The sequence below is a fragment of the Rhinolophus sinicus genome, chromosome 15, assembly GCF_057876585.1.
Source record: "Rhinolophus sinicus isolate RSI-liver-muscle chromosome 15, RSI-T2T, whole genome shotgun sequence".
In the NCBI taxonomy this organism is placed as follows: Eukaryota; Metazoa; Chordata; class Mammalia; order Chiroptera; family Rhinolophidae; genus Rhinolophus; species Rhinolophus sinicus.
In genome coordinates, this window is record NC_142515.1 from 10556770 (window position 1) to 10579246 (window position 22477).

The 22477-nt window shown below is 39.5% G+C and overlaps 1 protein-coding gene across 2 annotated transcripts in view; it reads left to right on the forward strand.

The window, feature by feature from the left end:
* Positions 1-244: 244 nt before the first annotated feature.
* Positions 245-22477, forward strand: part of FAM204A (family with sequence similarity 204 member A) — a 29757-nt gene continuing 7524 nt past the window's right edge. The window contains exons 1-6 of one of the 2 annotated variants that reach the window (XM_019725258.3): positions 245-391; positions 6404-6645; positions 7202-7286; positions 7421-7451; positions 7736-7835; positions 17808-17897. In XM_019725258.3, coding sequence (XP_019580817.3) covers positions 319-391; positions 6404-6645; positions 7202-7286; positions 7421-7451; positions 7736-7835; positions 17808-17897 — 621 coding nt within the window. In that variant the 5' untranslated portion in view covers positions 245-318. Of the gene's footprint in view, positions 949-6403; positions 6646-7201; positions 7287-7420; positions 7452-7735; positions 7836-17807; positions 17898-22477 lie in introns of both variants that reach the window. The other variant, XM_019725259.3, reaches the window with a different exon arrangement.

Consider the following 22477-nt stretch of genomic DNA (forward strand, 5'->3'; position numbering starts at 1 on the left):
TCAGCAAGAAAAAAAGGGAGGGAGGAAAGGATGAACGAATGGAAACGTTCCCAGAAGGGCACTGAGCGCTTCTGCAGCTATGCTCCCTCCTTGCGGAACGAACTCAGATCAAGGTCTAAGCCAGCACCAGCGTACGGCAGGGAATGGACAAACAACAAAGCTGTAGGAAAAGACCAGAAGAAAGGCAAAAACGGTGAGAGGAAAAAAAAAAGTAGAAAAGAACGAATCACTCTCTCCAGCAGATTTAAAAGCGGAGCTGAGCGCGGCCGGTTGCCATGGCAATTCAGAGGCCAGAACGGCCCTACCCCATTGGCTGAGATGCGAGAGCCAATGAGTAGGCGCGATGTTGGCGGGGTCTTAAGATGGCTGCTGGGAGTCTGTCTTCTAACCGGTGAGTGGGGCTGATTGCGGGGTTGGCTCCCGTCTGGCTCGGGCTCAGTCGTGAGGGGACAGGGAGGGCCCGGTGCGGGAAACGAGGGAGCTAGTGTGGGCGGCCTCACAGCCTTTCGACCGAGCTGCCCCGGCGCGAGCAAGCAAACCCCCCGGCCCGGCCCGGCCCACGGGAACGCCGGCGGGTCTGGCCTCCCATTTGCTTGGAAGGGGTGTCGCAGCGCCTTCCCCAGCCTGTTGGTGGGCGAGGGGTTCTCCCCTCGAGGAGTCACACCCTGGCCAAAGTGAGAGCGTTGAGGAGGCTTTGCTATCAGGGAAACAGGCTCCAGTTTACAATTGCTGTATCCCGGGAAAGAGCTGCAGGCAATGGGAGTGTCAGCGGGCTAGACATCCTGAACCAGGACCTTCGGTGTTAGTGCTGTGCCCGGGACGGGAGTCCTTCGGTTTGGGGATCGGAGTGTGACGCTGCCGCCCAAGAGCCTGCAGAGTTCCGGGCTATGCAGCGAAGCAGGAAAAGGTGTATCTTTCTAGAGCTACCCTCTTGCAGTCTTAAACCTTGTAAGTATTTTACAGTGACATCCGACTTCAGATGAGCCTCGAAATGTTACTGCTTAACTGTAAATCTTGAGTGTGAGGAAGTATTTTCCAGGCCTTGACTAAACAGACACTCTTTAATGAAAACACGCAAACATGCAAAATCCTGGTTAATACATAAATAGTTTATCTGGGTAATTGGATTGGTAACTTAAATCCGGTGATTTTTAAGTTGCACTTTCTGTATTTTTTTTAAGAGGAAACACGTTTATTTCGTGAAAGTAAATAGGATATTTACATTAATGTTGATGATACTTGTTTAAAAGCATTTTAGTTCAGTAACTAATTCCATGTCACAGAAACATTATCGTGTAAATTATTTAACATAATCTTCAGATTGATGGGTGGTGGTTTATAATTATTGTACAAGTAAGATTAAATTCATATCAGACAAGGTTCAGATTTCTGTGATTATTTCTAATTGAATACAAAATACAGAAAATAAGACAACTTCATTTGGTGAAAACGGAATTTAAATTCTGGAATATTAGAGATAGGAGACATTTACTCATTAAATGGCCCAGATTATATCTTTTGGGTTTTGGTTATAAGAAGCTTCCTGGTCACCCAGAAAATGTGACAATATTACCTGAATGTGACTTTGATATATGCAATTTAGGGTAGCATCTTACATAACTTTGTGCGCTTAAAAGGTGAGAAAAATTTTTTCTTAATCAGATTTTAACAAGGTTAGAATTATAGGCTAGAGTCATTCTTCAGACTCACTTTCACATCTTTGTCTCTGAGAATATATTGCTACTTAAAACTCTGTCCTCTAAAAGTTTGTCATTTGAAGCCACAGAGTTCCATTTCTGTAAAATAAGTGGATCACTGTGCATTAGGCAAGTCAGTTACCTTATTTATAAAAGGTAGTAATTCCTAATGGAAGGATAGTTGTGAGATTAGTGGTAAATCAGTGCCTGTCACATTGTTTGTATACCACGTATAGCAATGACCTGCTTTGTTTCCTTTTTCTGGTTGTTTCTTCTGTCATAGCTGGGGTTTCCTTCCCTTTCTCCAGAGCACCTTTTAGGTGTCCTGGGTGAAATGCCTAGTCTAACTGAAAACTAGCAATCCAGGCTATGGCAGCTAGGTTGAGGAGAGAACTTATTTACTCGGGTATTGGGGTTTAATCACTATTGCATCTGGTTGGGAGAGAATGGAATGTTAAAGCAAAGAGTGAGTTGACTTAGGGTCTTTGGGCACATAACAACATTAAGATCCATAAAGAAACATTTTAGAGCTGCAAGACATCTCAGAGGTCATCTGATCAGACCTTCATTTTATTGCTTAAGAATGGAGGCCCAGACAAAATACAGTGGCTTGCCCACAGTTATGTTGCTCAGGACTAGAAACCTGTCTTCTGACTTTCAAAACCATGTTTTTTCCTGCTATACCAACCGTTCCCCAATCCTTTCACAACCTAAAACCCTTTTATTATAATTTGGTATATCCACGGGTCCCATATTTTGAAATATTGTGTCTACTAAAGTATATTCATTAGTTTTTTAAAAAAATAAAAATCAGATCTGTAACTACCAATCAGAGCCTCTGATCAGCAAATACGTCGTGAAGAATAAAGCTTCATTGAATTTAAATCTCCTCACCTAAAGGTGGACAATATTGTTTGAGAGGGAGAACTGTGTTGGGCTTTTTGAATATTGAAATTTGTTTAAAGACCTTCATTACTGTCTTCTTAAAACTTTGTGAAAACCTTAGATTAGGAATCTGTCATGTTCTTGATGCATTGCGATCTGCCCAAGTGTGCTAGATGAATAGTGACTATGGTTGGTTTTCAAGGGCAAAAGAAAACCCAGCCATTCAGACTAGAATGATACATATTTTGCAGCTCATAGTAAATTGTGTCAGCCCAGGACTAAAGTGTTCTGTGTACACAGAATTTTTAAAAAACAATAATTGTGGAATGGAATGGAAAAAATCTTAACTTTAAAAGTAGAGAGTATATGAAATGAAGGTGATATTCAAAACCATAGAGAAAAGAAGGAGTTCTGAATCATTTACATCTTTGGGGCTAAAGATGACTAAATTAAAATTATTTGAGTTATAGGCTAAAAAATGAAAGGTTATATACTAATACATGGACTGTTGTATAGACCTGGCTAGAATCGACACTAAAAAAATTTAAGAAATTTCTGATTCTTTAGTATACCACATCTCTTGAGAATAGCTGAGTGATTTTCATATATAAGGAGTAATTTGGAGTGATCTGCTTTAAAATAAAAGTGTGGAGTGAGAGACACTTCCAGAAATAGAGAATCCTCCTTCAGAGTAGCTAAGACAGAAATAACGTGAGGCCTAGCATAGCACCAGGTGGTACCATAGTACAATGGGAAATGTGAGAAAGACATGTATATGCAATGAATGGAAAAATGGTGTTTTCTAGCATGAGCCCAAATCATGTCACAAAACAGCCGCTCCATATTGGCTGATTTGCAGTTAAGCTGCTTCTCAAGTGGGCGGTTCCACTTTGCAGGCTCCTCTGTTACTTCTCTGTGTTTATCAGTAGCCACTGAGTTGTGCTTGTATTTAGGGGTTTTGGTTTTTTTTACAGTTACAGGAGAATGGCACATTAAAGATGTTCAGGAATTGGGTTATGAAGCATACTTTATTTGAATTTTGCCTTATGGATTTGGACACGGTCCAATTTTTTAGTTATTTTAATTTTTCTTTTTTCCCATGGGCATACAAATGAAATCGTACCAGCCAATGCCACACCAAAGGGAATTTTTTGTTTGTTTGTTTGTTTTTGTTTTTGTTTTTGTTAGGGAGGGCGCAGCTCACAGTGGCCCATGCAGGGATTGAACCTTGGTGTTATCAGCACTGCGCTCTAACCAACTGAGCTAACCGGCCACCCTGAAGGCAATTCTTAATGCCACTGAGAGATGAAAAACATGATTTTGAGAAAGTCCAAAAAGCGATAAAAAATACATAACTGCTTGAGGGCTGCTGAGGAAAGAAAGGCATGCCCTCTCCAGGATAACTGAGAAGCACATTTGGGTGCCCAAAGCATAGACTGTCCTTGGAGGTGCTGAAGTAGCGGGCCGGTGGCAGAGCTGTGCCTGTCTGAGAGCACATGCCTTTCCTGAGCAGCCACAGCTGGAGTCTGGGCTGCGTCGTACTGGCTGCTGATGTACAGAAGCTTGCCGTGTAGATAGAATGTCAGCTCCATGAACTGAGGCATTTTTGCCTGTTTTGTACACTGCTGTCCCCATGTCTGGAAGGCACACAGTAAGAATGCAAAACGCGCTGTGGACAGGGAAAAGACAGTGGTTTCGAACATAGAGCCCCAATTATGCTAAGAAAACTAAATCTGAAATTTGTTACTATCCTTAAGTCCTGAAATAGATACTGAGCCTAAAGGTATATTATATGCCAGTGTTAAAGTCATGTTGGAACTGATTATTGTTCCCCTTCCCCGCTCCTCAGAACAGTAGACATATTTTTGTTAATAGCATAACATTTGTTTTTCAGTATTGGCATATTTTACATGATGTCCTTTGTGCCAACAGAGTATCTGAAGTTGACCTCCATTCCAACTTTTAAAATCCTCAGGCCTGGTTTAGGGATGGATCCAGGTATTCTGAGACCTGGAGCATATATAATTTTGGGTCTCCTCTTTTAAAAAAAAAAAAAAAAAAAAAAAGGAATCCAGATTCTAAATAGATAATTAGGTATAGGTATAGTATTTTGGGTCTGTGCAAATGAGGAGCCTTGAAGTTTAAGTTCCATTATCTTCCTGGTATTTTGTTTCTGGTTTTATTGCTCTTCAGAAAACCAGATAGCAGTATTTTTTCTAGAAACTTCATGTCAGACTGTGGAAATCAGGGAAGTAAATGATTTGCATTAGGTGAATGCACTTCAGACATTAGAAACTTCAAAACGACCTTATGAATGCCTCCCATAGAAATGAGAAGAATGTAGTACACAGCCACAGAAATAATAATAGCAAACAACTTAGCAATGACTGAGCCCCTAAAACGTCCTATACACTGTGTTGAATGTTTTCATGGCTTATCTCATTTAGTCCTCAGAATAACCCCATGTGCAGTATGATTATCCCCATATTACAATGCAGAACTGAGGGTCAGAGATGTTACAAATGATTTTCACATACCCCTGGTATATGGTAGAGTCAGGATTCCAACTGGAACAGTTTGTGTCAGAGTCCTTCCTCTTAAAAAGCCAGGAGAATATTTTGGTTTCAGAGAGCTAACAACTGATGAGTCTGCACGAAAGCAGCAGAAAGTAAAATCTGATTCTTTGGACCTGGGAGGAAGTCCTTCAAATTATCAGGAATCTGTTATCAAAATTACGGAAAAGCCCATGATCCCTTTGTCTCAGAGACAAAGATGGTGGTTTTCTTACGTCATTGGTCACAGTAGGGGACAGAAAACTCAGCAAAAATGATTTCTAGCCTTCCATTTTTATTCCTTCAGGTTGATAGTAAATCATGAGCAGTACAAGCAACTTCTCTATTTTAGGCTTTTTTTAAACAAACTGTTTTTGGCTCAATGTATACGCTAAAATACACTGTGCCATGGAGATTAATAGTGAAAATGTACTCACTTATGATAATTTTAGCAAATGATTACAATTTCAATTTTCAAAAACCATTTTTATTATACTTAATAGTTAATGGTTCTCTCTACAAATGGGCAGTATAGCTAATGCTAAATATTATTCTGAACTTTACCATTAGTTTCCCAAATATAGTATTGTTACTAACAAAAGCTTTGTTTTTGTTAAAGTGTTAAGATCATAGTCCATTTAGTATTTTAGCGAACAGCATAAAATTTTAAAGTAGGACATCTCTTTTACCACCATACTTGCCTCAAACTGCTTGTATGGATTTAAAATTTTCCTTTGAATAATTGTTTTTCTGCTCTGTAGGCAGTAAGTCCCATGAAAGTTTTATATATTTAAATACAGTTGAAACATCCAATTTTGTTTTCTTCTCTAATTGTTATAGCTTGAAATACAGTATTATAATTCTTAAATTGCCTGCGTTGTATGTTAGGCTCTTAACATTCTTGAGCAATGAATGCTTTTAATGGGTTTTCCTTTTTTTTTTTTTTTTTTTTTTTTTAGGTGAAATTACGCATATAATAGAGAATCAAGGTCCTATTTTCTTTAGGTCATTCATCTATATGTTTGTCTTGTAACAAACTTGCTTAAACTACTTTATACTTTTAAAATTTATACAGGCAGAGATTTTAATTATTTTATTACGGAGGGCACATCCCATTATAGATTTTTAGAAAGTTTAGTCGGACTGTTCCAACTAACCATAGATGTAATTAACCATTGGTGTAATTATTAGATTCCTGGGGCGTCATTTAATGGTTTTAAAATTCTTTGCTTGTCTAGTTGAAGTCTAAATTCCTCTTTTCCACTTCAGAAGAAAGGATGTGGAGTGGACTGCTACCTCCTGGCCTAAATGAAAGTGATGTTGAGTTGAATTCTGAAGATGAAGACACACTGGAGAACGCCGGGCTTCGCTTAAAGGAGGATAAAGAAGATGGGACCGTTACAAAAGCAGAGCCCTTCGATCCCCCTCCAGATGGACCGGAAGCTGAAGCAGAGGCAAATGTAAACGCATACGAAGAGTGTCCTTCAGGAATTCCCTCACACATGTGGAATGTAGGTTTTCTCTGATGTGTCCTTACGAAAGCCATTGTTTGTGCATACTCGTGTGTGTGTCTCTGCCGTCATCAGAATGTGCATGTTCTTGGCAGGCAACGGGCAGGAAAACTGGACTAGAATTATTTTATTCCACTGTAGGTCTGTGGGCTGCCCACATCAGGTACGGTGGCGTTGGCCACTCCGATACTTGCTTTCATGTTTGTTTTGTTTTTCAGAAAAAGAGGAAGAAAACATTTAGTAAGATTAGCTACTTTGCCTAAGGGGATATAGGAGGAGTTTTTATCTTAATTTTATCTTTTCATTATCTATATGAGTCATTGACTTTTACTCTCAGATTATCAGGTTGACTTATTTAGAAATAAATGAAGATAAAAACTCAGATTGAGAAAATCTGGAAGAATGGAGTTGCTCAGGAGCTGAACTACTTTCATTAAATATATGTTTATAAATACTAGAATATAATTATTGTTTAATGTGTTTGTTAGTTTTTGAATATATGCTTTGCCCCCAAATATATTTGCTCCTTATTTTATTTTTTTTGACTTTTGTATAGAAATTTCAAGAATTGCATAAAAAACACTCTGAACAGAAAACCTCATCTTCAAGATTCAGGAGAAAAAGGAAACGCTCCAAAAAAGGTGTTTTGTTTTAATTCAGGTTAATTGTCAGTAGTGCTAATGCTAAACTATAACTGAGCTCAATAATTTTTAATAAACATAATTTTGAGAGAACCAAATACTTAGGTATTAACATTTTGTGGAATTTTTTTCAGGTAAATTGAAGAATGAAGAAGAATCTCAGAGGTAGGTAGAATTAAAAATATTTGTCTATTCTAGACAGTATTATAGAATTTGTAGAAATTCTATAATAATTTGTTGAATTACCTCTGAAACATAAGAACTGGTTGTTGTAATATAATTGTAGTTGTAATATAATTGTAATTTGTTGAATTACCTCTGAAACGTAAGAACTGGTTGTTGTAATATAATTGTAATTGTTGTAATATAATTGTAGCAACCAATTAAAAACAGTAAAAATAAAAGTGAGTACATTTTGTATAAAATGTAAGTTATTATTTATCTTGTAGTGAACAGTCCTCAAGTCAAACCCAGTGGAAGGAACTTACTCAGTATTTTGAAGTCAACGACAGATTTGAACCCCCTGTTAAAAAGAAAAAAGTTGATAAGGTAAGATCTTTTTTATTGCATCTTATGTTACCCAGTAGGAAATGTTTGTAATTACCTTGCCCAACGTATTTCTCCTCACTAAGTCATTCAGTGAAAAAGTTGAAATGCCTGCTATGTGCCAAATGAGGTGCTATATAAACAAGTAAATATATAGTTACAAATCATGAAAAAAAAAAAGAAAACTTAAGGAAATGAACAGGGTATTGGCAAGAAGTTGAAACGGAGGCCAGCCCAGTTGTGTGGTAAGGGAAGGTCTTAGAAGATGCCATTTCATTGAGACGTGAAGGATGAGAAGGAGCCACCTATATAGAGAATGCTAGTGTAGAAGTGACAAACTGGGGAAAGATCCCAGGGAAGAACGTTACCATGGGACATTTGTGTAACTAAGAAGGTCAGTCTGGCTGGAACGGAGTCAGTGAGGAGGAGGGTGGCCAAAGAGACGATTGGAGAGGCAGGGACCAAACTGTGTAGGACCTTAAGGGGCCTAGTAAGAAATAGGGTTTTAGTCACAGTGCAGTTGAGAGTCATTCAAGGGTTTTAAGTTAAGGGAATGACGTGATCTAAATTATGTTTTAGAAGATTGCTGTTATGTGGAGAATGGACTGTGAGACAGCAAACATAGGTGAGAACAGAACAGTTAAGAGACTCTTCTAGGCCTGAGATGAGGCGGCTTGAATGGTGCTGCTGAAGATGGAGAAAAGTGGCAGGATTTGAGGTCTACCAGAGAAGTAGAATTGATGCTCTTTGCCTCTGGAGTGCTTGTGAGGTGGTGGGGAGGATTTGGGCATAAGCAGGGAAAGAGCCATTCAAGGTTTTACCTTAAGCGGTGGTGTGAATGGTGATGCTAGTTATGAAGATGGGAAAGCTTGGGAGGGAAGATGATTTAGCGTGGGGCCTCTCCAAAATTCAGTTTGGAGCATGGGTGATTCAGCACGCGCGAATAGAATAGACGGTTGGTAAAGTGAGGCAGGAGCTTGGAGGAGCGTCTGAGCTTCAGAAACACATTTGGGAGTCATCAGTGTATAGATGATATTAATACCGAGCAGAGGCTTGAATGAAGGAGCAGCTTATGTCCTCACATAGGCGCATGTTGACAGACTCCAGAAGCATGACAACTGACCACTGAGTGATACGGCTAGAGGTACAGGGCCGCCTGGGTGAAGCTCGAGTATGTTGTGCCTTGCGTGTATAGACAGGTTCCTCCTTCCTGGGTCATTGCTGTGGAGTACTGTGTGTACATAGATAACATTCCCATTTTCTGATTCATCAGTATTTCTCCTGAAAGCCCCTCATTTTAAATCCAACATTGGGTAGTATTGTGTCATCGAGGGCCTGTGCATTAAGGAACTGACACAACAGAATTTTGCTTGTGAACCTTTTGATTCCAACTTTGCCAAGTGTTGTTGTCGTTTAATTCCCTAGAACACTAGGGAATTGGAATCAAGATCGCTTTCCGCCACAACTAATTACTGCTGCTGAGCAGTCTCTTTTTAATAAATGTTCAAGCAGGTGCAGAAATGCTAACTTTCTTACAAAGAAAGATGACTGTAGAGTTGAATCTAAAACTCAGTCTGCATTGCACCATTCTCAGTTCTCTGGCTTCCCTGCAGAAGGGGCTAGTAAGCATTTTAAAGTGTGTTTATCGTGCACTTGACTCCTGTGATTCTGGTGGGCTGGGAGGAGTGCTCATGCTCTTACGGGCCCAAACCTAAAGTGCTCTGAAGCGTCAGGGAGGAGGGCCGTGGGCCATCTCTGTCCTGGCTGCTTCAGAGTCCCAACCTCTGACTTGGTTGTTCTTTTGAGGGAAGAAATGGTTAACTCTTGGTTCTCATAGGAAATATTTTTTAAAGTTTTACTTGTGAATTAGGTTGGTCTTTGATCTTCAATTCTTTACAGTATTTGTTATATTTTCTCATAGCTATACTAACTTTAGAATGTCTAAATTATTTCTTAGTGAAGTTAAAGCCATGAAATTAAATTTTTAGCTATTCTAAAAAGTAGAAATTTTGAGAGTATTTTTACAATCTATCTGTATTATAACTTTATTATTGCCCTATATATGAAATTGTGTCTTCTTGATATTGGCCGGATATGGCTAACTCTTTATTGTCTAAAATTTGCAATTTGTATGGAGTAACTTGAATAAAGAATTTCTCATGCAAAATCTTTTAGACAACTCAGTTTTAGGAACTAGTGTTCTGTTTCACATTATATATTTGATGTATCCTAGAAGAAAATTATAAGTCAAACACCATTTTAAAAATGAGATTTCTGTTTAAGGCTTAAGGGAAGACCACTGTAAATTTTTCTGTTATCGCCCATTGATCTGTTTTATGTTTGGATTTTGTTACGGGTAGACATTCCTCTATATGAATGACATCTGGTTAAGAAAGTTATGGCAGTCTTTTAAACAAGGATGTTGGGCAGGCATATATCTGCCCAGGATTTTACCAGGATTTAATATTCTATAAATAAATGTAAACGTGAAAGGGAGTATTTAGTGAAACCAGAATATTTCATTTTCTTTAGTAGTTCAGCATAATTGCATGCCAGGGGGTTCACACTCATTCTTTGGTTTGGGATCGCTGTTTTACACGCAGCCCTTTTACTGTCATGCTAAAGCCTCTACTGTAAATCCAACAGAGTATACAGACATTAAAGAAGGTCCACAGTGCAGGCATCAAGATGGAAGCTAAGAGTAAATATAAGTCCATCAGATGATAGCTACTACTCAAGAAACCCAGACAGGATACTGGACAAACTAACATAGATTTCTAGTTCATTGTTTTATTTCTGTAGAGCAGAGACTGGTATGTTACCATATCTCAGAGGGCCTTTTTATTCTGTAGTCACCTGATCCTCAAGAATGGTAAAACAAAACAAACTTCTTAATCTTGTATCTTATCATGCAGTTTTTGTTTTTTGTTTTTTAACTTTTTTGTGGTGGGGAACACCGCCAAGCTAAAACTTGCTCAACCAAGGATGTGCATTTATTTACCACACTGCTGTCACCTGTTTCCATGACAAGGCAGAGAGGCTTGTGTTTTTAAGTGTAATCTTCCTAAGATCCAAAGCTGTTTTAAAGTGTTCTTTGTATTAAATACAACTGTAATTGTGTTTCTGGCAGTGGTTCTGGGACTTAATAATAATTCTGTAATCATGACATAATTATTTTGAATCTGGGAATTTCTTTAGAATAAATTTCACTCATTAATTCATTATAAATGTTTCAAGTATTATTTAGTTGAACCAATTTGATTACTCAGCAGTCATTATTGAAGTAGTTTTATGTATACTTAATGGATACTTTTTGGCATGAAAAACCAGGGGTACTTTTAATTTTTGGAGTGATTGCACAGTGTCTTTGATAATTTTTTTTTGGTTTGTGAGAGGAAATTGCTATTGTATAGTGTAGCTTTTTTCAAACTAATTTTTTTTAGCAGAATGCTTTTTCCAACCAGAATTTTACATGGAACTCCAGTACACAGATCAGATAAAAGGCTGGCTGCCTTGAGTGGGCAGGGAGGTGGGGAGGATTGTGGAGGGGGTGGAGTGGGGGTGGGGTTGCAGTGGTACCATGATGTTACTCTGGTATCAATTATAAAGTGGTTTCTCCTGATCCCTGTGACTCCTGTGCAGTGGGTAGGTAGGGCCAGTATTATTCTAAGAATATAGATGAAGAAACTGAAGGCCAGCATGATTTGTCTAAGAAAACAGACAAACAAGGTAAGAAATGAAATGAGACTTTAACTCAAGTCATTTGGTACCAAATCTAGAGTTTTCTAAAGTAAAACCCAACTTAGTTTTTACTTACCTGACTCACATAATTTTAACTGGGTAGGATCTGTATATAAAGGTAACAACACTAATTCTTAGCTCCCCGCCTCCCCTTTCTTTATGGAGAGATTGCCTAATTTTTTTTCTAGATATTTAGGTCTAATCAGAGTACAGCAAACTTTAGTGGATAATTCACTTGTATTAAGCTTTAAAAATTGAGTACATTACATACCCAAATAAACAAATACTTAGTAGCAAAATTTCTGTAGAACTATATTATGGTAGTTTGACGTAAAGAGCGTTAATCACATATTGAAAGATATTCTACGTATGCACATATGGAAGGTTGATCCTTCGTGTTAAACCTAATGTTAAAGCCATACATTTCTTAGATATTTGTAGTACCGCCTTCTTGGCAACTGCAGCAAAACTGTTAATTAGGGGTTACTTATTGCCTCATGGGAACCTGTTAGATGCTGGCCTTAGATGATTCTCCACCTGTGGCTAAATTGTCATCCCTAATTTTGTTTGTAGTAAGATATATCTTAAGCTAAATTCTGATTCCTGCCAAATGCATCTGAAAAGCGCACGAAGACCCTGACGAGTATGAGCAGTGCTTCTGTGCCTCCTGCACTCCCGTGGCTGAGAGGCGTCCTAGGTCATTCCTAAAAGGTCACTCTAGGTCAAACTTAAACCTTTTCTACTCTTACTTTCTGAGGCTTCTTGCTGACTCAAAGTTGAATTCTTGGGTCTTGTGCTTTGGTCTGAGCCCCTGATGAACTCTGATGAGGTCTGTAGCCATAGAGAGCTAAGCTTTCTCTTTGTTTTAATAATGTCCTGATGTTTAGATATAATAGTATGCGCAAGTTACTTATTGAATGACTGCTATACTGTATCGTAAAAACTTTGCCTGGTATTTTAAGTATATTTTGTTTGACCCTTATCATGGCCTTGCAGCGAGTGTGGTATTAGTCTCATTTTACAGGTGAGATCATTATGACCTAGAGAGGTTTAGGACTCACCCAGGGTTGCTTGGCTGGTAAGTAGAGGAGCTGAAATATGAACCCAGGTCTGACCTTAGCAGCCATGCTCTGTAAACTGCTGTTAACCTTTGGTGGTAAGGTGATGGAAATGTTTTCCCTGAGAGTGGTTTTGTACCAATGTAAGCATTTGGAGTGTTAATACCTTCTTACAGAAGCAGAAAGATTGGATATGCAAATGGAACTGGAAATTTTTCAGAGCCGAAAAGAACTAGATTTTACTTAATTTCTAAAAAAGAAAAGGGAAGGAAGAAACAGTTATATCTAGTGAAACTTCATGAAATAAAAATAAAAAAAACTTTTAAAAGCTAAAAACCAAGTTGGACATACAAGTGGAATTCGAGGATTTTATTTTTAGGAGAGAATTTTGGTCAGCCAAGCCAATACTCTGATTTTCTTTAAGAAACTGACACTTAGGAATTAAGTACCTCATTTACCCAGAGCTGTGACCACATTTCCTGACTTCTAGTCCCTTGCTCTCTCCTATATTATGTATCTCCCTTAGAGGCGGCTCCGAATGGCTGGGGAATGGGAAGTTAGTTGACAATGAAGAGATACGTTTATAATTTTAGTTGACTTATTTTTAAGTGAAAATTATACTTCTAAGCTCAGCAGTTCATACAAATTTCTAAAAAAAAAAAAAAAAAAAAAAGGAATGTTCTTGTTTTCCCCGTTGTGACATTAACTTGTAAACCGAGGCTCCAAGGTAGCCAAAGGGAAGGAAGTTAGCAAGTTGATGCAGCAAAATGACCGATAAGCGGACTGCTGGTGTGTTCAGGGGCATTGGCGGTAAAAATAGGGTGGATTCCGTTTTGCTCCTGCCCTGTGATGATTCGAGGTTCCGGAGGGAATGCAGCACCCAGATCTGATGGAAGCTCAGGAAGCCTAGATAATCGGAGGGAGACAACCTGAGCTGCGATGTAGAATAAGGAAAACAGGCTCAAGAACGGGCACTGTTATGTTAGTGATCAGGCCGCTGAGGTGAAGGTTGGAGCAGATTAGTCAGCGCCCAGGTGGCTTGCGGCCCCGGGATTTGAGGTCCAGGGAAAATTGACGTTTGATATTAGTATTTTGTTTTCACGTATCTCAGTGGCATTTGAGGAGATACCTAATATTCTATGCAGGAAGGAGAGGCCGTTGTTTTAACATTTCTTAAGTGAAATGCTTTATTTCTACTATAAAAATAAATACTAAGTAAAAAGTTCCAGGTGCAGGTACGGTGCCGTGCTGAGATCTAGGTGCGCAAGATGGGGAAGGTATTCCCCATGCCCTCGAGGAAGACATGATCTAGTAGTGGGAAGATTTATAGATAAGTGTGTTAAACCACAGGGCTATTAGTACCCTAATGTTACTGTATGGAATTCTCTAGAGAACTTGTGAAAGCAGTGGATATGTTTAAATGTTCCCCCTTTGGGTGGGGTTCCTTCAAGTACAATGGCCCGTGGTTTATTGCACTGAATATTAACTCAGTTACTCAGGCTGAGTGAGCGCCTCCTGTGGGAGAGAAACTGGCCTAGATGCCGGGACACCCCAAGCTGGTAAGACACGGGGTGCCCTTCGTGAGCATAGGACCCAAAAAGGCAGACAGACACACAACTCACTGCAGTGTGTCAGGTCGGCAAGTCCTGAAGAGAGGCGGGGAGCACAGCGACAGCACACAGGAGCAGTTAGGCGCTGGGCCTGGGGAGGGGGGAGGCAGGGTCAGCAGGTATATAGGGAGGAGGGCACCTGCAGAGGTAAGGAGCTTTGACGTGACATGACACTTACAAGGATGATCAAGGTTTTTCAGGTGGAAACAGCACAGGCACAGGGACGTTAAGAGAATGGTAGATGTGGCCAGAGACGCAGGAGGAACAGCATTACCCAAGATGGGGCTGAGAAAGCATTTGGGGGCCCTCTTGTGAAGGGATTGGGATGCCACCCAAAGGGAGTAAAGAAGTGATGCTGTTAAGATGGGTGATGACACAGTATCGCTTTAGAAAGACAGGAGACCAAGTTGGAGATGGTTATAATCTTTCAAACAAGAGATGATAAGGCCCTGAAGAAGCACAGAAGGGAGAAATGAGACACTACAGACAGAGTTAAAGTCAGAGCAGGGGCTTGCAGGCTTTGAAGATAACAGGATTCTGTCAGGGGTGAGGGACTAAGTGGGTGGTCAGCGCTGAAGGAGAAGCCGGCGGGACGTGATGAGCTTGTTTTTAGACATAATGAAAACGGGAGACCCTACCTTCCCTATGAAGGCCTTTGGTCTGGAGGTAACTAGCAAGCAGCTCGGGATGTAGAGCTTGACACAGGTAAGAGAGAGGTCAGGTGTTTGGACTTGTTTAGAGATACAAAGCAGCTTATAAGAATTAATTGAAGCCCTAGGATTGAGTTACTGGGCGAATGAAGAGCGAGAAGAAAAGGGGGCGAGTCACACACAGAAGCTGGAGGACTGCGGTAGTAAGGGGCAACAAGAGCGGAGGGGCTTCAGAAGAGACTGAAGATAGATATTTGGGGAGGTAGTTTTAAGAACGAGGATGTAGTTAACATAAAAAGTCAAGTGGAAGGAGGACAAATGGTGTCACCAGTGACTGTGGACGGAGCAGTTTCAGAAGAATGATGACAAAAGGAATAGAAGATTGAAAGAGAGACGACATCGGGGCATCTGATACAGTGATTTAGAAGAGAGATGAAGTACTATTAGGTTCGGGCAAAAGTAATTGCAGTTTTTAAACTGCAATTACTTTTGCACCGACCTAATAACATAAGAATAAATCAGTTTGAGGAAAGAAGGCTGAGTCATTCCATCTAGCCCCTGGTCCAGAATGGGGACGACAAGCTTGTTAGGGTGAGAGGAAGATGAAAAGAGGAGACAGTTTAAAGAGCAGGGTTCTAATAGCATGTAAGCAGGTGGGTAAGTGCAGGTGGTGCGATTTGTCTTGCTGAGGGAGATGATCCTTTTGTGGAGGCAATAGTGATGGAGGAACAGAATAAATGAAGGTAACTCCTTTTGATGTGGATGAGAGGAAGATTATAGAAAAGAGATGCATAGCCTTACTTCTTCTCTTCCTTCCCTTCCCCCTCCTCGGCCTTCCACCACGTAGGGGGTAGTTATAATCTGCTGAAAGGGAAGGACGTAGGGTTGAGGGTATTTGGAAAACTAGAAAAGACATGTAACCGTTTTTTACAGGAATGTGGGAACTTTCAAGGGCAGAATTGAGAGCCCACCCAGATGAGTTTGAAAAACAGCTTTTAGTAAAGCCATTGAATTGCTTGATTTTTGTCTGACATTGCTGAGGTAACTGGACATTAATGTAGTAGAAAGAAATGCTTGGGAATAGCCAAAACAAGATACAATGTGGAGGAAATGGAAGGTATTGCGCAGGGCAGTGGTTCTCAAACTTCAGCAGCATAGAATCAGTAGATTACTGGGCTCCACCCCCAGAGTTTCTGATTCAGAGAATTTGCGTTTCTAACAAGTTCCCAGGCAATGCTGATGCTGCTGGTCCAGGCTCACGCTTTGCGAACTCCTGGCTTAGAGTCAAGTTAGAGAAGGTTCATCATGGGTTGCAGGCCAGAGAGGGAAGACGAGAGAATCCAGGAAGGGACTAAAGGATTGTGGTAATAAGTATGGTGGTGCCAGGGTATGTATGGGGTTCCAAATGAAGACAAGGCAGGTCCCTGGCTGCAAAGACTTGGGGTACGTGGGAGGACTGAAACTTGTGCCTAGAGAGAATTCCAGATTGTAAAGCTTTGGCAGTGGAGTTTTCAGGTGATTTCTATTACACGGCCTAGACCAAGCCTCTTCCAAGAGAGAAAGCGCTCGTGTCCAAATGCAACTCGGTGTACTACTTCCTTCTTTGGAAAGGTCTTGTTCTCATCCCTTACCTCTAAAAAAAGTCAGCTGAGCAAAACTGTGGGTAGGCGTGTAGTTGGTTTGCAGTCTGGCACAAGCTCTATTCATGCACTGGCACTATTTGCAAACCAAAGCAGGTACACAGACCACACTTGGAGTGGCAGTGTCTTAGCCTATAGGCTACCGAGGAAGGTGCAGTTAGAGGTCACTGAAGAGGAAGGATGTTGGAAAAGTCAGTCCAGGGTGTTGTTTGGGACCATCTGGAGAAGGGTTCTGCAGATATACAAGAAAGGGAAATTTCTGGAGACTGATAGATGGTCACAGGACCAGAATAAGAAAAGGGCAGTAGAGCTACGGGTCCCAGGGTCAGAGACTCCGAGAGTCCCTTGAATGAAGGTTCTCAAGCTACCGTTGGGACAAGGAAAAGAAGTTTATCGTCTTCTCAGGTCCTTAGGAGGAAGTAATAGTACTTTGTTAAAAAACTTATTTTTCAGTGACAGTTGATATACAATATTGTATTAGTTTCAGGTGTACAACATAGTGAGTAGACATTGATATACCAGGTGAAGTGACCACCCCGGCAAGTGTAGTACCCAGCTGACACCATACATATTCATTACAGTAAGTGTTACTGACTATAGTCTCTATGCTGTACTTTACATCCCATGACTTTTTATAACTGGCAATAACTTTCATCCCATGTTTAATATTCAATTTAGTACCAGTAATCAAAGACTAGAAGAGGGTGTTGAATGGAGGTCTCAATATATAGGAATGGGCAGTAGAGAAAAGAGACAGAGGGAAATCATTGAGAATACAGGCTCTGAGCAAACCTTGATTCATGGACCTTACCACTTACCGACTCTATGACCTTATCCAAGTTAGTGAGTCTAAGTCTCTGTTTCCTTCCCTCCAAACAGGATAACAATACTATTTCATAGAGGATAAATGAGCTTTTTATAGTACTAACTAAGCCTAGGGTCTGTCATAATAAGCGTGCCATAATTTCCATTATTATCAACATTATTATTGTTATTAAGAGAAAGCATAGGCCTTGGAGTCACAGAAATCTGGACTAGCAGCTCTTTTTCTTAGTTCAGGAAGTTGCATGACCTTGGATAAGCCACGTAATGTCTCCGAGGTACCTTCTCCTTGTCAGTAAATGGGAGTGGTACCAACTACCGTACAGGGTCGTCATGAGAAGCAGGTGGTCTGAGTATAGAAAGTATTTGGTGTAGGCCCGAGACAGTCTTTGCTAGCAAATGTTTGTTTGCCTTTGTTTCCTGCCTTTAAGTTTTAGGTTTTGTTTCTTTCCAGTCAGGCCTTGAAAAGAGCATAGACCAGGCTGTGGAAGAGTGGAATATTGAGAAAGCTGAGGAACTCAGCAACCAGCTCGCTACCCGGGAGGTAAGTCCGACTGATGGCACATTTTCTGTATTTCCAGATTTTCTAAAATGAATGTAGATTGTTTTTATAATCACAAGTGAGTTGAATATTCAGATATTTGATCTAAGATTTTCCTTTCCATCCATTTCTTCCCTCTTATTCTTCCATTTATTTTGAAGTGCTATGTTTTATTTTTGTCTTTAATGTTTTAAAATGATGCTGTTTTTAAATTAAGTCTAAAACTTATGGTGGAAATAACCCATGATTAATATTCCACCCTAGATTTCACCTAATTCAGAGAGCTTTTTGCCAGTTATGATTAAAAGGGTAGCTTTCTTTTTCTGTTTGCATCTTTAACTCAGTTTAACTCTCCCTGAGGGCACAGTGTGTTCTAATGTCACATCTCAACATTTTTCTAACCCTTACTCCCCCAGATGCTTTCTTACTTCATATTCTGCACATTTCCCTCAGTCCTAAAGAATTCTCAGTCCTTTTTTTTTTTTAACCTGTAGTCTATAGTATAAAACTAAGAGCTATATTGCATATTCTTTTTCCAAGTGCACAAGGCTTCTAGAAGATTCCGACTTGCCCCTTCTGGGGGGAATGTTCCTCCAGTTGGGAATCGCTGCTAGGTGTCAGTAGGCAGAGGGCAGAGTCACACAGAGTAAAGAGCTCACATTGGCATATGTTTTGTTATTGTTGTTTTGTGATTCTTTTTTCTAGGAAAAAAAAGCTCTACTCTAGCTTTCATTTTTAGCATATCTCTACCTTCGTTTCATTCTTAAGCTAACTACTCTGTGGTGTTTGATTACCTAGAAAACATCATTGGTCATGTGTGTAAACTGTTGGCCACGTGTACTATTCTTTCTTCCTCACCTTCAGGTGAGCATGTTTTTTGACTGAGACCAGTGATGAAATTACTATTTCAGTAAATTCTTCTGTGGAAATACTGTTTCACGCTTTCATGTCAGATGTCAAAAAATCTACCGTTGATGGCTGTTTGTTTTCTGGTTTTGGCTGACGGCCATAAGTGTCTTGCGAGGTTTATATTTTTATGTAGGGAAAAAAACAAGTCCAGAAACGAGGCTTAGGGAGGGACTCAGAAATTACTTTTTTTCCTTCAGCTTAAGCTATGCACTGGGGGGAGATGGGGTCACCAGTGGCCTCATCCACCAGCAGTTGCGTGTTAACTCCCACCATGGCTGCCTCACCGGCGTTCCCTTCTCAGCGTTCCTCTCTCTGCCCTTTGAAGCTGCTCGTGAGAACGTGCAGACGTAGTTACGCCTCGGAGGCCTCAGAAATGTGTGTTTCCTTTGAGGATATTAGGTTTCTGTTTTTGTGTTTTGTTTTGTCATACTGCTATTTTAGAAATGGGAATTGTATAATACTGACTAGGTATTTTCCATTTTAAGGGTCCTTATTTTCTGTCACAGTTTATGACAAATGAGATTGCTTTAGAAATACATATTTTCAGCACTTGTAAGGCTAGTAAACATTTTTCTCAAGTGTTCTTTTTACTTCCATACAAATGTAATGCTTTGTTCTAGTACAATAGATTAAATTTATTTAGTGTGGGGTTAAAGAATTCTGATTAAAAGAAAAACAATAATTTGGGCCCTATTCTTGTCTTTGTATAAGTGGAAACACATCTGGAAAGTGTTTGCTGTTCAGACACAGACATTGGAAAGATACTGATGCCATGTTAATTAAGCACCCGTGAAGAATAACTAAAGTAATCAAGATGGAATTCTTGAATAAATAGTTTAGTTTGAGATTTAATTTTTTCATATTTATCCCTTTGGTGTCAGTCACCGCGGAGATGAGAGATGGGATTTTGAGAAGTAATTGTGAGTTTGGGGCAGAAACCCTTTATGAATTAAATGTATATGTGCGTGGTAGGTGTCCTTTTGGAAATCAGGTATATTGGTTTTTCATCAGTACTGTTTCCTTTTTCTCAAGAAGCAGTGACTGGGACCAGCTGATAAAGCCTTTGCTCAGAGGCACAGATCCCAGAGTTCTTAAAGCCTTTTCTAACCATAATAAGTGAAACTAATTTTTGATGTTTAGCATTTGTAAGCCCATGAAACCAATCGGGCAGCATCAGTATTGAGAAAAACGAAGCCAAAAGTAGAACCATGCTTTGAGCAGGGGCCTTGAACACAGTTCCTCAAAAAAAACACCAAGAAAAGGTACGACAGAATAAGGCTGTCAGTGCACGGTTGTCGTGACACAGCAAGTGCATCGTTTTCCAGAGTCATATTCCCTTAAATCAACGATGACAGGATGCGTATCATCTGGTTTGCGGGGCGGGGCTCAAGTTCACGTGTTTGAAGCCTACGTTGTGCTGTCGTCTTTGGTTTTGCCGTGTAGTCAGTCATGTGCTTGCTTTTGGACTGCCCCGCCTGTTGTTTTAATACTTTTTTGTTGCTCATTGTGGAGGAGAGAGGAAGTGAAAAAATATACTTAAGTGTGTGTCATACTAATGATACTGTTGGGGAAAAAAAAGTTGTTTTTAAAAAAATATCACACACACACCATCCCCCCACCCCCCACCCCAAGTACTCGAGCATATCTGTGGCTTGTTAACCTGAGGCCTGAACTGGAAGTACGTTCCATTCATTGACAGTGGTCATTTCAAAGTGTTATCATCACATCTTTGTTATCCAGATCATACCAATTTCTAGAAATCAGTAGAAGCCACTATTTTAAAATGAAGTGCTAAAGCCTAGATTTAATTAAGTAGTCAGCACTTAGGTTGAATCTCACATTTTGGAAAGAGAATTTTTTTCCCAGACATCTTCGTGTTAGCCTGCTGTAGATAAAAACCAACTTGGTTTGTCAGCAATTTCTACCAACAAATGAGTCACACCTACATTAACTACTAGATATACTGTTCAGGAGAATTTTAGTGATGGTTGGGCAGTGTCAGAGCTGAAATGAATGGGAAAAGAGGTTGCCTCTGAATTTTGTTGGAGCTTTGTGTGGCTCATGCCCTTAAAGATTACTTTTTCTGCAAGTGACTCAAATAGGATGGTCTTGGCACAGCAGCTAAACTGAATTCCTTGAAAACACAATGTTGTAACATTATACTCATTTTGTATAACCTAGAAAGAATAGACATTTTTTATAATTTGCAAGTTATCAATTTTCTCATCTGAGATATTTTATTTACAAACTGTTGCCATCTTTGCTGAGGCCAACCACCTTCAATTTGGAGTAATGATATAAAGTGTTTTCTATTTTAAAGCTCTTTGCTTGAGTTGATGAGTGCAGGCCAAAGGCAGTGATTTCTGCCATTCGTGCTGTTAATAATGTTGAAATAATAATAGTCTGTTAATATTTAAATAAAGGTAGGAATGTCCTTTTTAAAAAACGAATGTTGGAATTGATTGAGTTATAGGCTGTCCTCGCTGAATAAGTGCTGTCTAAATTCGGTCAGATTATTAATTTGTAGCATAAACTTTGTTTTTAGAGCTATTTCGTAGAAAGTCTGAAGGTGTTCTCATTGAAGAGGGATATGTATACATTTGAGGACATAGTTTCTGCATTTTATGTTCACATCTAAGAAGTGGTCCTTTCCCAGAAATGCTTTGGATGCTACAGCACTTCCTCTTGCATTTAGAATTTTTCCAGTAGAGTTCATTGTTGCACTTTAGTTTCTCTCAGAGGATTCTGGCTACAACTTACCCTTTTTATTTAGGTTATTAGTTTTATGTTGATGTATAATGCTCTGTTGTCTTGATGGAATAAGAGCTTGAATCACCTCCTCCTCCAGAACCCTTTCCAAATAGTGCAGGTTTGACAGGTTTACGTATCAGTGTACCTGGAGCATTATCACATCTAGAGTTCGTAATTGAAACATTTAAATTTTTGAAATAGAGATGCTGCCAAAATTAGTAAATTTAAAATTACTTCTCATCCATGCTGTTTTCAAAGCTCGAATATTTTAGGGCAAGTGTTTCACCACATACAAAAAAAGCTGAATTGAAAGGCATATTACAGTGAAGGAAGTCATGTGGTTCTCATTCCTTCATTCTGTAATCCAGAGAGCAAAATTATTTTCTTCCGATTTTTGTGAATACTTTCCTTGGATAGAAATATCTTAACAACCATGTTTTCAACATAGAACAATTCATTCAGATATGAACCTGAACACATATTCCAATTAATTATTAGAAGAATGTCGCACTGGAACCTGTGACCCTATGAAGGATGGCAACTACTTTTCATTTTCTTAATTATTGTGATTTCTAGATGCTGAAGATTGGGTAAACTAAGTAAAAATGCATTAAATATTGTTTGTTTATATTAAGAATTTAAAATTAAATATCTCCATTTCAGCATTGTATTGTTATAGAAAGGAGAGTATTTTGGTAATCTAGTACAGGGGTGTATAGAATACATCATTTCATACAAGGTCATCTAATACCTGTAAACTCTAGCAAAATATATTTTATGTCCTTCGAAATTTTACTACTCCGCCTTCAGTCCTTTACTTTTTCTTTCTTTCTTTTTTCCTTTCCAGTTTGACAGTTGAGTTCAGGACCATTTTCTTTGTGGTGTATTTCACTGAGTAGCAGTGGGAAAGAATATAGGACCCT